The sequence below is a fragment of the Solanum pennellii genome, chromosome 11 (assembly GCF_001406875.1).
Source record: "Solanum pennellii chromosome 11, SPENNV200".
In the NCBI taxonomy this organism is placed as follows: Eukaryota; Viridiplantae; Streptophyta; class Magnoliopsida; order Solanales; family Solanaceae; genus Solanum; species Solanum pennellii.
Genome location: NC_028647.1, coordinates 7,295,035 through 7,309,957, shown reverse-complemented (window position 1 = coordinate 7,309,957; position 14,923 = coordinate 7,295,035). Strand labels below are relative to the sequence as shown.

The 14,923-nt window shown below is 33.0% G+C and overlaps 1 protein-coding gene across 3 annotated transcripts; it reads left to right on the top strand.

The window, feature by feature from the left end:
* Window positions 1-251: 251 nt before the first annotated feature.
* On the top strand, window positions 252-9,092 carry LOC107004797 (oxysterol-binding protein-related protein 1C-like). Of its 3 annotated transcripts, none has more exons than XM_015203149.2 (10): window positions 252-870; window positions 1,402-1,758; window positions 2,618-2,717; window positions 3,585-4,030; window positions 5,743-5,898; window positions 6,331-6,498; window positions 6,595-6,735; window positions 7,519-7,746; window positions 7,906-8,019; window positions 8,756-9,092. In XM_015203149.2, the coding sequence occupies exons 1-10, from the start codon at window positions 310-312 to the stop codon at window positions 8,915-8,917; spliced, it is 2,433 nt and encodes an 810-aa protein (XP_015058635.1). In that variant the 5' UTR covers window positions 252-309; the 3' UTR covers window positions 8,918-9,092. The 3 variants fall into 3 exon arrangements, with proteins under 3 accessions (XP_015058635.1, XP_015058634.1, XP_027768721.1); XM_015203148.2 differs by having other exon boundaries at window positions 3,582-4,030; XM_027912920.1 differs by having other exon boundaries at window positions 262-870; window positions 1,392-1,758; window positions 3,582-4,030.
* The last annotated feature ends 5,831 nt before the right edge of the window (window positions 9,093-14,923 follow it).

Sequence of the window (14,923 nt, the reverse complement as noted above, 5' to 3'; positions counted from 1 at the left end):
AAAATTTCTTTCACTAAATCGTATTAGATATATTTATAATTTTAAAAATTATTAATTTATAATATTAATGAGATTATATATTATATTTATATATGGATCTTGTGTAAATATATCATCTTAATATCCTTTTGAAATAAGTAACTTTTTTTATTGACTTAAATCGAGAGGAGAAAAAATATTTTGATTAATTAATTTACTGAATATTGTTTCATATAGAGAGATTATATATAAAAAGATTAAAAAAAAAAAATTAAGAAGAAGAAGTTGTATATCATAAAAAGTAATTTTGAAAAACTAGTATGATATGCTATGCATCCATTTTGCTGTGTTCCAACAATTAACAACAATTGCCAATCTTCACCGTTACCGATGGCTCCGCCGCCGGCGCCGGAATTTACTAGATCCGCTGACTCACTCAACCGCTCTGCTAGCGGGAGTTACAATCATAATTGGACTGTAAGTAACTCCAATCATCACCGTCATCGCAGTTTGACCGAGTCATCCTCGTCAACGCCGGCGATTTTCACTTCTTTATCACGGCCAACTTCCATGAGGGAGGTGATTCAGTTGACGTGTGCTGCATCCGCTGGCGATCAAGTCAAGATCAACGACATCGTTGGGAATGGTATATCCGGAATTCTACACAAGTGGGTTAACTATGGAAAGGGATGGAGACCGAGGTGGTTCGTCTTGCAGGATGGAGTTTTATCCTATTATAAGATCCATGGACCGGATAGGATTGTTGTCAATTCGGAGACTGAGAAAGGATCTAAAGTTATTGGTGAAGTCTCACTTAGGAGAATCTCCAGGAACAAGACGAATGCAACTTCTCAAGCTCGCCGCAAGCCTGTTGGTGAAGTTCATCTCAAGGTTATTCTTTACTGTTTGCCGTGTTGAATTCTTCATTTGTTGAATTCAATTTCCAAGTGCTTACTAGATTTGAAGTTAGGTAGTTACTAACAAAATCTATGTTATTTGTTGGAAGCTATATTTGCTCGATCAATTACAAAAGCAGTGATGATATTGGATTTTGGAGTTGCAAGGTTCATTTGCTCCTCATATGTTTTAGTTTAAGAAATAGGTGCTTCAGTAGTCCTACTTATATTAGATATGGACTCCGAATTTGCTCGGAGGGGAGGAGTAGGCAAGAATGCTTGAAGGGTAGAAATCTAGATTGTTAAAAGTAACATTGCTTATGAAAACAAAAAAGAGAGGAAAATATTCTCTTCCTTAATTCTGCCCCTTATACCTCTTGTATGTGCTGTTCATTTTTCTCAGTGTTGTGGTGATATTGTTTTGTTTGGTTCTTCGCTGAATTGTTCTGGATGTGGTGATTCTCTGGTCGGCTTACTTTATTGTTGCTGTAACATAGCTTTTTAACAATTGAGTAGTCTTTGCTAGGTCTCATCCATCCGTGAGAGTAGATCAGACGACAGGAGGTTTTCGATTTTCACTGGAACAAAGAGGCTGCACCTGAGGGCTGAGACTAGAGAGGACAGAATAGCATGGATGGAAGCATTGCAGGCTGTGAAAGATATGTTTCCCAGAATGTCCAACAGTGAATTAATGGCTCCCGTGGACGATGTAGCTGTCTCAACAGATAAGTTGAGGCAACAACTGTTGAAGGAGGGTGTGAGTGAGTCTGCTATTCAGGAGAGTGAGCTGATAATGAGGAATGAGTTTGCATCTTTGCAGAATCAACTGATGCTACTCAAGCAAAAGCATCGGATGCTTATGGACACCTTGAGACAGTTAGAGGTACCTAACATGACTTGTAGAAAGCATCATTTTCTTCTTCAGTTGCTTATGTCATTCAAAATATGAAACCACTTGGAATCTTCTCAATGAACTCCGTTTTAGGAGTACTGTGGATGTACTTATTTTGTTCATTATGTTTCGGGTCTTGGATTTTGGATGCATCAATCATGATTTTTCATTTGATCAATTATAAGTGGCACATAGTTGATTGAATCTCAACTCCAGATCACTCCTGCAAACAAAGTGCTTACTTCATATTTTTTGCTGGACTAATATGACTATTGTAATTAGCTGATCAGCTGTTGGATTTTGTTAGTTCTCCTTTCTTAGATTGACACTGAAAAGGGATTCATTCGTTCTGTTGTTAATGCCTTTTCCTTGTAGTAGTGCATCTACTTGATGCTCTTTCTGTGAATAAAACATCTTACTTTATCAGTCAAAAAGTGGCACATATGTTTGTTCACTTGCACTTAGTGGCACATATGTTTGTGGTTATGATCCCGCCGTTATTTTTCACGATTTTGCTGGGTGCATTAAATTCTTCTCAACCAATACTGAAGATGATAGATTTTTCTGCAAAAAAATGAAATAAAAGGAACAAATACTGTTTTATGTACATTGGAACACTAAAATGACGTCAACAAGTCTGAGAACCACCAACCCAGCACTGGTAAGTCAGTAACCACTTCACGTTATAATTTTGTTTTCTAAAAATAAGACAGATAAAGGAAGAATACCAGAATACTATTTGCCAAAAAAAAGAGGCTCCATGTCCTTTTGATTTTGTGTGACCAGATCTGATTTGTTATCTTCCTTTTCTTTGCCCTTTGTGATAAAGTACTTGATTTTTGTTTTGCAGACAGAAAAGGTCGATTTAGAGAATACTGTGGTTGATGAGAGTCAAAGGCAGTGTAAAGAGGTCGGACCATCTGCTCAATTAAGGCAAGATAAATACAGTGGTATGACTCTAATTTTTTTTTCTTTATTTTACTTTGTTACAGAGTGTTCAAAAGTATTGCCATTGATATAACTAAATATACCTATGGAAATAACTTCTGCCATTGGTATAACTAACTCGTTTCTTGTGAGGGTTATCACATTATTTTGCTGTCGTTTGTTTCTTTTTCCTTGAATGCTATGTAATGCTTCCTCTATTATATGTTATATTTTCTTTACTTCTGTATGTTCCTTGATATGCGTTTACTTAGCTAGGGGTCTTTCGGGAACAACCTCTCTACTTCCAAGAGGTAGGTGTAAGGTCTACGTACACTTTAAATCCCCCTCCCCCGCCAATCCACCCTACCTGTGGGATTACACTGGGTAGGTGGTTGTTGTTGGTGGTATAACTCAAGATTATCATATATTTGTTGTCTTAAGAATTCTTTGTTTTCAATATTCTAAAAGTGCTACTCTGTTTGTTCCCATTTATATGACACACTGTCCTTTTAGTCTATTCTGTAAAACAACTTCCTATATTTGAAACTTCCCATTTTATGCTTAATGTCATGATCTTATAGACCATAGCCATAGAAATGGCATGACATGTTAAGATCACACATTTTATGGTACTTTAGGTATTTGTCAAAAGTCTTTTCTTTCTTGAACTTAATGCATGGTCAAACACTTCCATACAAAATGAATGGAGGGAGTAATAACAATTTTGATGGGTTCCATATCCTATGTGATTTGGTCTTGTTTCTTTGATCTGTTAGAATTGAACTTCTGCAGCTCAAAGAGGATCATTTTGGTGTATTCGGCATGGATACATTTTGTGTTCGCCATTGTAATCATTACCCTTAAATCCTCTTGGATGTTTGTTTCAGAAGCAAGTGCAAGTGAATCGGAGGATGACAATGAAAGAGTTGATGCTGCTGAGGAAGATACTGATGATGAAGAGAATACTTTCTTTGACACTAAAGATTTTCTTTCATCAAGCTCTTTTAAAAGCAGTGGTTCTGATTTTCGAACATCATCTTTCTCCTCGGATGATGATGATTTGTATGCATATGCATCTGATGAAAGTGTCGATCCTATTATTAGATCTGCTGGAACCAAGTTTCCTTATGTTAAGCGTCGTAAGAAATTGCCTAATCCCATTGAAAAAGAGAAAGGAGTCAGTTTATGGTCGATGATCAAAGACAATATTGGGAAGGATCTCACGAAAGTGTGCCTCCCTGTCTACTTCAATGAACCCCTTTCTTCTTTGCAAAAATCATTTGAAGACTTGGAGTACTCATACCTTCTTGATCGGGCTTCTGAATGGGGAAGAAGGGTAAGCTGACAAGTTCCCTTCACCTTTTGGATAGATTTGTAAGAATTATCTACAGTAATTTGCCCAATAATAAAGCTAGTGCTCTTCACCGTGTTACGTATATTTGGGGCATTTTTGTGACGTGCAGGATAATCAAGATAGGTTCCTTAGTCACCTCTGACGCTTCATCATAAATTGGCTGAACTAAACCAAATGGCACAGATATCATATAATATTATCTATTTTGGTTTGCTAAATGATTGAAATTATTCAAGTTTTGGTCATGATCTCTTCTGCTAATATTATAAAACTGTGTGCAAAATCTCTGTGCCGTCTTTACTGGGTTCTATGGCTTTGCTTTAAAGTTTGAAGACACTTAAATTTTACTTTTCAACACCCTGCAATGAATAAAAGGATGAAATAATCATGGGTGGTGTGTAGGGGATGTTCCCTTGGCCCTCTGCATCTTTGGGGTATTTGAAGCCATGCCTTTTTGTGAAGCTTCATATGTTCTTGTTTTTCACTTGACTGTCTACAGTTCCATTGCGTGTGCTCAGGTCACATCCTTTTGGTATTATTATCGTACTAAGCTCTGCAATTACAGTGTAATGGTAGAATTTCTCTAGTTCAAGACTATTTATCCACTGGGTACCACCTACCTATCTAATTTATATTCTGTTAGACGTTTGTCATCCGTTTTGATTTTCGATTCAAAGTGGTTCATAGTAATCTACGTTTCTTCCCCCCCCCCCCCCAACCAAATCACTGGATCTTCTCTTTCTCTGTTTGAATGCATTGACCCTTTTCCTTTTTAAGTATTTTCAAAACAGAAACGTAATAGAAGATTCGTGTGAACTAATCCAGCCTTGTTTGGATCGAGGTATAGTTGATTGATTGATATGTTTTTTTTATCTGCAAAGACCATGTTTGTTCATGTACATGAAACAATTAGTATGCACGGCTCCCTAAGCTTATGAATAATCTATTCGAACCTTCAGATATCTTTTTCCATGGACATAATTGACTCTGAAACGAGTATGGGGATGCCTGCAATATCTTTGAAAAGCTTAGTTGGTGGTGATTTGTCACATCTGACACTAGGATTTTCACGATATGCCATTTCCTCCTTTTCTTTTACGGGGCCTCTGTTGCCTCTTTTTTTTTTTCATTGGATGAACTGACTGACCTTTTTGTTTCTACAAATGCAAACATGATCATTGCATGGTCTCCGGCTTGACAAATTGGTATTTTCTTAAATTCCCTGTACTCATAAGTGAGTTTACAGACTTGTGCCTTCAGTTCTGGTCTATCAGTAGATGTCTTTGCAGCAATTGCAGTTTGCTCTTTGGATGGTGTGTTCACACAGCTATCATGCTATCTGAACCATATTGATGCTTATAATTAAGTGACTCAGTTTCAGTTGTTTTTATCTGGCAACACTAATGATCGTCACTTTTCTCTTCATCTTTCTACTTAGTTGGCAGAATAGAACTTTTTACCAGTTTTCAAGGTGTCATTGTCCTCATCCTTGTGTCTGCAATGTGAGCTTGTGTTTTCAATGTTCATCCTAATTGGTGGTTGTCAAAAATAAAGGAAAAGATACTTCATCATTATTCTTTTCTTTAACAAAATTTCAAGTGCTTTTCAGACGTAATTCCCTTTGTCCGCATTAGCATTTTATGCTAGCCATTTTTCTCTATCCATGAAGTTCTGATTTCAATTCTTACTGATAGGGTGACAACCTTATGAGGATTCTCAACGTAGCAGCGTTTGCCGTATCTGCATATGCTTCTACTGAAGGAAGGATTTGCAAACCATTCAATCCGTTGTTAGGGGAGACTTATGAGGCTGAGTATCCAGATAAAGGCCTTCGGTTTTTCTCAGAAAAGGTGTCATTACTTTTTTGCTCTTTGGAGTAGTCTTCACTCTTCTGTAGTTTCTGAGGAATATGGCAGGGATATACAGATGAATGATCATTACGAGCTTCCAACTTGTCATGGAACTGTTGTTCTACAGAATCACTGTGTCTCTATTTACGCCTTTTATTTTTCCAGTCTTTCTCATGCTTGTGATTTCTTGATGACATTGTGTAACTGGAAGTTCTTTGTGGTAAGTGGTCACTAAGAAGTATCTTTTGTCAGTCTTGAGTTGAGAGGTCATGAGAGAAAGATTTGGGAGAATAGGGGAGTCAAAGTGGGCGTTCCCAGTGACTCCATTTTTGGGTGACAATTAATCTCAAGCAAGAGTCTGTAGCTTAAAATGTTTTCAAGGCTGCTTGCCAGCATGTCGCTGATGTCTGATGTATCTATCTCCTTGTTTAGGTAAGTCATCATCCCATGATAATAGCATGCCATTGTGAGGGTACAGGATGGAAATTCTGGGGAGATAGCAATTTGAAAAGCAAATTTTGGGGTCGCTCAATCCAGTTGGATCCTGTTGGTATATTGACTCTTGAATTTGATGATGGGGAAATCTTTCAGTGGAGCAAGGTATATTTGTGTAAGGACACTTGAATATTTATCCTTCTTTTGATCATTTCTTATGAGTTAATATTTTCTTTTTTCGTGTGAATTTTCTTATAAAAGGTAACTACATCGATATACAATCTGATTTTGGGGAAACTATATTGCGATCACTATGGTACAATGCGCATACAAGGAAATCGTAATTACTCTTGTAAGCTGAAATTCAAGGAGCAATCAATAATAGACCGGAATCCACATCAGGTCTCTCTCTATTCTCAATATCCTTCATGAAAATGCAAGAAACCCCGATCTTTGAATGCTTCCACTTGTTGAAGTCTGCATTAGACTAATATGAGAACGGAACGGTTATTGCAGAATGCATGCTGTTCGTATAGAGTGAACAATTCTATTTAGCTTGAGGTTATTGTGAACTGGGTATGCCACAGGAAAGCTGAGATGACAAGCATATTTTGTCTTGGTGCAGTTCATGTGTCTTTGGAGTCAAATCTGATAATAAAAAGTGGTTTCATTCAGATTTCGTGCTTGTTGGTGCAAAATATTCCTTGTTAAATTCCCTTAGGGTACTAAACCCTGTGGTTGTTGAATTGTTAACATTTTGTAGAAGGATGTGCTAGCACAGAAATGCTATGATGTATATGCTGATTTCATAAATTAGCCTGTAGGGGAAAGCTGAAACTATTTCAATGTTCACAATGCACAAATTATTTTTTCAAAGCTAGAGTTGGAAATAACCAATATGTTGTTTACCAACAGAGGGGAGGAGAGAAAAAAGAACTTATGTGAGATGATCTTTTTGAGGCTTTGCATTGTTATTTAAAGGAACTGTAGGGAAAGTACTTGGATCCCAGTTGCATCTCCACCTTGTATTCGATGTCTTCGTCAGTTCCGTGATAGTGCAATTTTTATGTGATTGGAATTCAGGATTTTTTCCTCTTTTTTTTTGGAGAAATCATTATTGTAAAAATCTGGGGTAGTGTCTTGCTTCAGACTGAGCATGTTGCTTCCTGAATTTCCTTTTTGCAGGTTCAGGGAATAGTTCAAGACAGGAGTGGGAAGACAGTAGCTACACTATTTGGGAAGTGGGATGAGAGTATGCATTATGTGAATGGGGATTTCTCCTCAGGAAAAGGATTTGATTCTCTCTCTGAGGCTCATTTGCTATGGAAGCGGAGCAAACCTCCAAAAGATCCTACTAGATATAATCTGACACGGTTCGCAATTACAATGAATGAGCTCATACCTGGACTGAAGGTATGTGTTGATTTATTATGTTCGAATGAAAAGCAGTAGTTATATGAAGTATCTGCAAATATCATTTGCTCTTACCCTCAGTAGAAAACTTTATATCGATTCTTCACACATTCATTGTAGTCCTGGATGACCTTGGTTTTAATATCACTTCATTTATAGGACAAGCTGCCACCAACAGATTCTAGACTTAGACCTGATCAGAGGTGCTTGGAGAATGGTGAGTATGACAGGGCTAATTCAGAAAAGCTACGTCTTGAGGAACGGCAACGACAGGTAATCTTTACAGCCCTTTTTTTTTATTTTGGTTAAAAGTCGAGGTCATGAGCCGACTAGGAAATGAGAGGAGATTCGTCTGTCCTTGTTTGTTGATTTACTTTTGAGAAGAGAACCGTATTGCAGTTTGTTTCCTGCGTTATAAAAGAACTTACTAAGATTAATATACTAAAAGAAGGAAAATTTATACCTCCGAGGCTTTTAAAGTCTTTACTTGAACTAGCAGAGACTCGTGCTGATAACGTGTTATAAAATAACTGCTAAGTAACTTAATATTAGTGAACTAAAAGGAAACAAGTGGAAAAAATGATAAGAAAGTAATGTAATTGGTATATATGCATCACTTGGCCAATAAGAAGGGCAAGTTATACATATGTACCAATTACATTACTTTCTTATCATTTTTTCCACTTGTTTCCTTTTAGTTCACTAATATTAAGTTACTTAGCAGTTATTTTATAACATGGTAATCCACGTAGAACTCCAAGCAACTCAGGTACTTTAAACGAAGTAGACATAAAAGGAGGAGATGATTTGCATTCTATATCTCAAACCTCCTCTTTACTCTGCGAAAACAGTTGGTACATATTCAACGGGTGCATGTCGGATCCTCCAAAAATAGTGTTTTTTTGAAGTATCTGAGCAACATTTTTGGAGAGTCGAAGCAACGTAGCTAAAATGCATTAGATTTCCTAGTTGAGTAGGTGGAAGTTATTGATTGGTTATTTGCATACAGGCTCGGAAAATGCAAGAAAGGGGTTGGAAGCCGCAGTGGTTTGCAAAAGAGAAAGGGGGTGATAGTTACAACTACATTGGTGGTTACTGGGAAGCAAGGGAGAAGGGCAAGTGGGAGGCATGTCCTGATATTTTTGGTCATATCCCTTGTGATCAGATGTAAAGAAAGAGTGAGTGAAACTCTAATCAATTTCCGGCTTATACTTCCATTTCTTTACAAATATTTTACACATCATTATACAGTACAGTAGTGGAGAGGGTGCAAATTGTTTATGACATATGTAAAGTAGTACTTTGAATACCTTAAAAGTAATAAAGGTTTCATTCTTTTTCGTCGATTTTCCTTTCTGCATATACGAAGGTAGAGAAACTGACTCGAGATTCCTCATTGCTTTCAGCATAAAGACAGACATCGACATTGGATGCGAGTTTAATAGTAGGTGTGCCTGAAAGTCTGTTTGTTTGATTGTTCAGGTATAAATGAAAAAAAAAGGGAACTAGATTTAGTTAAATCTTAATACTTAAGGTGAATATTGAGTTTCCTAAAGTATGCTAATCCTGTGTTCAGTAGATTTGTAATCTTCTATAGTTATACATTAAAACATCATAAATATATGTACAAGTCAGGGAGATTTTAGATGAACACCCTGACAACCCTAGATCCGCCTTATAAAAAATATTGAAATATTTCCATGATATTTGACAAGTAGTCGGGCAATCACATTACAGCCGATCATTTAATATGAAAAAAAGGTCGTTTAAAGCAGTCATATTAAACATTACACTAAAGTAGGATCACGAATGTATATAATCAAAATTTTCAAAAGAAATCATATGTGGAGTTTTCTTAATTTAAAACATCAAATTGCATTTGAACTGACTATGTTTTCGGAATAACCAACCTCCTCTATCGACTATCTTTTCGAAATAACCGACCTACCTATAGAGGGAAGGTTGGAGAAAGCAGGGGCGGAGCCACATAGGCTATATATTAAATAGGGGTGTTCTCTTTTTTCTTTAATTATTTTGACTTCTTGAACTCAATCAAGTAAATAAATATGTTTAATTTTAACGTAAAAGTTTAGTAGCTTGGTGGTTAATAGTATCAAGATTTCCTTAAATGCAATACTTTTTCCTTGATTTTTTTTTAATTAAAATTAAATTATTTTCTTAAATTTTAATACATTTTTCTTGTGGAATAAAACTATCTTAAATTTTAATATTTTTTTTCTTATGCAATAAAGTTTTCTTTCTCTATAAATAGGAAACACATTTATCCAAATTATATCATGATATTATTAGAAATAAAATCTCAATAATTCTCTCTGTTTTTTCTTCTCGTTCTCATATAATAACATCGTCGAGTACAATTTTAATAATACATTTTAATTATGTTTTTAGTAGTAGTTTATTTTTTTATGTTAGTTTTGAATTATACACTTGTAATTCTATTAAAAATATACTTGTATGTAATTAAATATTACTTAACTTGATTATTTGTTTAGGTAATTTAAATCGCCGTTTTCTTTTAAAAAGAATTTAGTATTAAAATTTTGGACACCCTGAAATTCCTGACTACGCCATTGAAAGTAAGATTTGCGACTTTACATATATTATCATTCTCAGATCAAAGAAGAAGCTCGATAAGGGTAAGAAGTACGTCGAAACCTCTTCGATGAAAGATTAGTAAAATTATCATCTCTTTATTAAAAAAATATTGAAGTGAAATTTCACGAAAGTATATTATTATTATAATAATTGAAAATATCAAAACCAAATAACACGCCAATTAGTTGAATTTTAAGTTTAGGTTTGATTTTCTCAATTTCTGTTGCACACACAAAGACCACTGACGTTACTACAGTTTCAACAGTTATTATGACGTCAGCGTGTCACACATTCACCGTAATACGCGCGTGGTATGACACGTTCACTACCGTCGCGTGATTGACATAGAAACCAAACAGAACATGCCACGTGGTGGAATTACCCATTTGGACGGCTAAAAGGGACAGGTGGCGCCGAGAAATTGATAGGTGGGTCCAACACAGCCAAAACCACCGGCTTTTAAACTTAAAATGGACCCCACACAGACGCCAGCTCAGCACTATGAAATCTGTTTGGCCGCCTATTATATTTATTATATACATTTTTAATTCCATTAACAACACACACATTTTAACTAACTTTATTTTATTCAGTGATTTATTTAAAACATAATACATAAATATATCATTTTAATTTGCTGCTTTTCAAGCAATATTTACATTTTTTTTAGTTTTAACGGTATATAATTAGATGTTTAAATTTTTTTAAATTAAATAAATATATACAGATAATATACGCTTGACACCACAATTCACATAGAAAATAAAATTTTCATGTAGGACACCTTTTAGGATGAATGTGTAATCAGTTCAATTTTATAGAAAATTTTATTGTTTACTTACGTATACTCACAAATAAAAGACATATTCCTTCTGTCCTAATTTATATGACACGTTTTATATTTTGAGAGTCAAACAGTTTAAGTTTGATTGGAATTTATATTTTTGTAAATTGTGTAAAAAGTAGTATGAGTCACGATATTTGATAATAAACTTGTTGACTTTTAAAATTTAAAACGTGACATATAAAATGAAATGGAGAAAGTAATAATTAGTTGAAATTATACTAATAATGAAGCAACTTCTTCACACTACAAATACAAGAATTTCATATAACATATTGTTAACCGACTATATTCACCAACTAATGACCAAGTCCACTTGTTATTTATATCTAGATATTTTTCATACAATGTAATAATATAATTTGTGGGTACTATTTCTACAATAAATAAATAAATAAACTAGACGGTTGTTTCATATTTTTAATCAAATATAATTTATATCTCCTTTTTGTTGTGTTCTGTTCTTATAATATCTACTTAATTAGAGTTTTATGTGTTTGTTTTAAAGGTTTTATTTGATTCAATCAAATTAACACATATATACTCTCAACTAAAAAATGGAACTATTTTAGTAAATGCTATTTAAATTTAAATGATTATTAAGTGGAATTCAAAGAACAATACCATGGTGTTCTACAATTTATTGAAGTTTTTAAACTAAAAAATTATGTATAAAACTTCAATAAATTATTTAGTCAATTCTACTAGTATAAGTCAAATATACTTAATAATTCAAAAAAAAAATTATATAATTTGCCAAATAATAAAATAGGACATAGAACATGATATCTTTCATTCTTTGGCCTAAATCAAATAGTCATATTTTCTCTTCATTGGTTCTCTAAATAGTAGAAAATAAAGTTTACCAATGCATTTTTCAGTTTGTGTTGCTTTGACTTTTAAAAACATTTGTTCTTACATATAGAATTTAAAACATAGAAAATTGTAGACATTTAATTGTTTATCTATCATGCATTTTCATAATTCTAATATGTATAACGCTCTGGATATTTTGATACTATATATATTAAGTTCATCTTGTATACTTTAATGATTATTTCATGTATCAAGTGTTTAATTTTATTTTGAAAATGAATTTATATTAATTAGAAACAAAGATGTGCTATGCACGTAATAATGTTTTGGAAATCAAGTGCTTGAGTTTATAAGCATAATTTATTAGGTTAGTTAGTTCTTAAATAGTATTCATTTGGTCGACAAAAACAATGTATATAGGCTGTTTTTTTTTGTTTTTTTTTTAAATTTTTGTTGAACAAGTATACATCATACATGTAGTTGGTTGGTCATAATTTTAATTATCAAGAGGTGCCTAAAATTGAAGAAAGTATAGGATGTAAAATATATATTCTCTGTCCATTTTTAATTGTCATATTATGTTTTTCGAAAGTTAATTTAACTAATTTTCAATGTAAATTAGATTAATTTAATTCGATTTATCAAACATAAAAATTTTAGATATTTAAAAATTATACGTAAAGTACTATAAATTTCAATTTTTTACATATCAATATGATAAAAAAATTATATCATAAAATATTAATAAAAAATACTATCGTTGACTCTAAAAAGGAAAATTATGACAATTAAAAGTTAATGGAGATAGTAATTATAATGGAATATTATGATAACAATTATTAATAGTACACCGTGACCCAAGATTTAGTGACACGATGTCATGATTTTATTTTTTAATGATTATAACATTTTAATCATTGTGTTAGAGTTTAATTTTCAATTTTATTTTTAACATAATTCTTAATTTTTCAGTTATTTATATTTCATTTTCAAAATTTGTTTGTTGATATTAACCTACATCTAAAATTCGATAATGCCTTGTTGCATACAAGAAAAAAGATTTTAAGTTACCTAAAATATAAATACATTCTTCCTTTTCGAAAAATGGGAATGATAAGTCTTTATCAAGATGTACAAGGAAAATCGATAAATCATATCAAATTGATAATTCGAATCAAATCAGAAAAAGAAATTTAACTATGATTTGATTTGATTTAATTTAGTATCAAAACAAAATTAAATTTGTATTAGAGATCTTCTCTTAGTTCAAATAGAAGGAAAAAATTTAATCTAGATATTCTTTCGGTAACAAAAACAACTTTTAGCGGCAATAAGTAGACATATTAATAAAGAGTGCTAAAGTTTTTACCAGCATTAGTTAAGTGTCATTAGATTCAATGTCATTAAAGCCTTCAGAGACACATAGAAAGAGTGTTAATTATCGCTAAAAATACATATATAGCGGTACTTGCTAATTAATTGCAGCTAAAGCTCATTTTTTATGTAGTATGATAGGCGATTTATCTAGTTATAGTCATTAATATATTAACAACTCACTCAATATTAAATGGCTTAAGAGCCCTGTAGACAGTAAAATTCGCGTCGAGAAAACAATAATCAAGAACGAAAAATTATAGCAACAATCGATTTTATTATTTCAAATGCGAGTGTTACAATCTCTATAATTTCTCTGAATTCGCCTTTTCAAATATAAATGCAAGGGCTTTAAAGCTTGTTCTTGAATCTATGATAAACTTGAACTTGAACTTTATCTTGATCTTGACTTTTATTTAAATTCAAGGGCTTCGAGCTTGTTCTTGGATTCGGTGATCTTGATCTTGATCGTTCTTGAACTTGAATGCTTGAATTCTTAAACTTGTAGCTTTGTAGAGAATTAAATAGCGTTTGTACCACGGAGTTTCTCTAGCTTCTTGTTTAGAATTTTCTGTCTCTTTTCTGAATTATGAGGACCCCTATTTATAGTTTTAGAATAGAGGAGTTGCGATTAGAATAGGATTCCGTTCAGCCAATCAGATTTAAGTGACATGGCATTTGGGCTTTATGGAGTGGGCTTGTCATCTTTGACACATGTCATGATTCTATTGGTTTTCTTATTTAACTTGGCATGCCACATCATCTGCACACGTGGCGCCAAGATGAGCTCTCAAATGAGATGAGATTGGGTTTAACAAATTGGATTCATCCAATATAGCCTAAATCAATTAATTAGACTTTAATTAAATCCATATTTGTTGGACTTAAATATTTAACTCAATTATATCAATCCACAATATTTATTTGAATTAATATATTTATGAATTCAATATAATCCGGATCATTTTATAAATTTATATTTAATAAATTTTAAATGATTACAAGCCCATTAGAATTGACCTATTTGAAGTAGTTTTAAGTATAATTAATTTTTAATCTAAAATGACAAAAATAAGTCAAAAATCGTTTAGAATTTTTAATTTATGACTTTTGACTTATAAGTAAAAATCAATTCAAATAAGCTCTAACTCGAAATCAATTTAGCAAAGATGAAACAATTAAAATTAGGGCAATCAATTAATGACCAAGTTAGGTAATTGCTACTTCTAGCTCAAATTTATTTATTAAGCAATTAACAATATCTTGTCTCATTTAATTTCTTGTTAGATAATTGCAAACCAACAAAAATCATAGTCAATGTGCCAAAAAAATAAAAATAGATGAAAATAGTTGATTTGATTTCCTTTGGGCAAAAAAATCCATAAATATCGTACGGCAATCCAATCGAAAGCATTGTTATTGATGGCTTAAGATGGATATTGGACCCTAATTAATAGGCAGAAATGACATAATGTGGGTGTGAAATGACAAAATATTAGTATAAGATTCCACAATTAATGGTAGAAA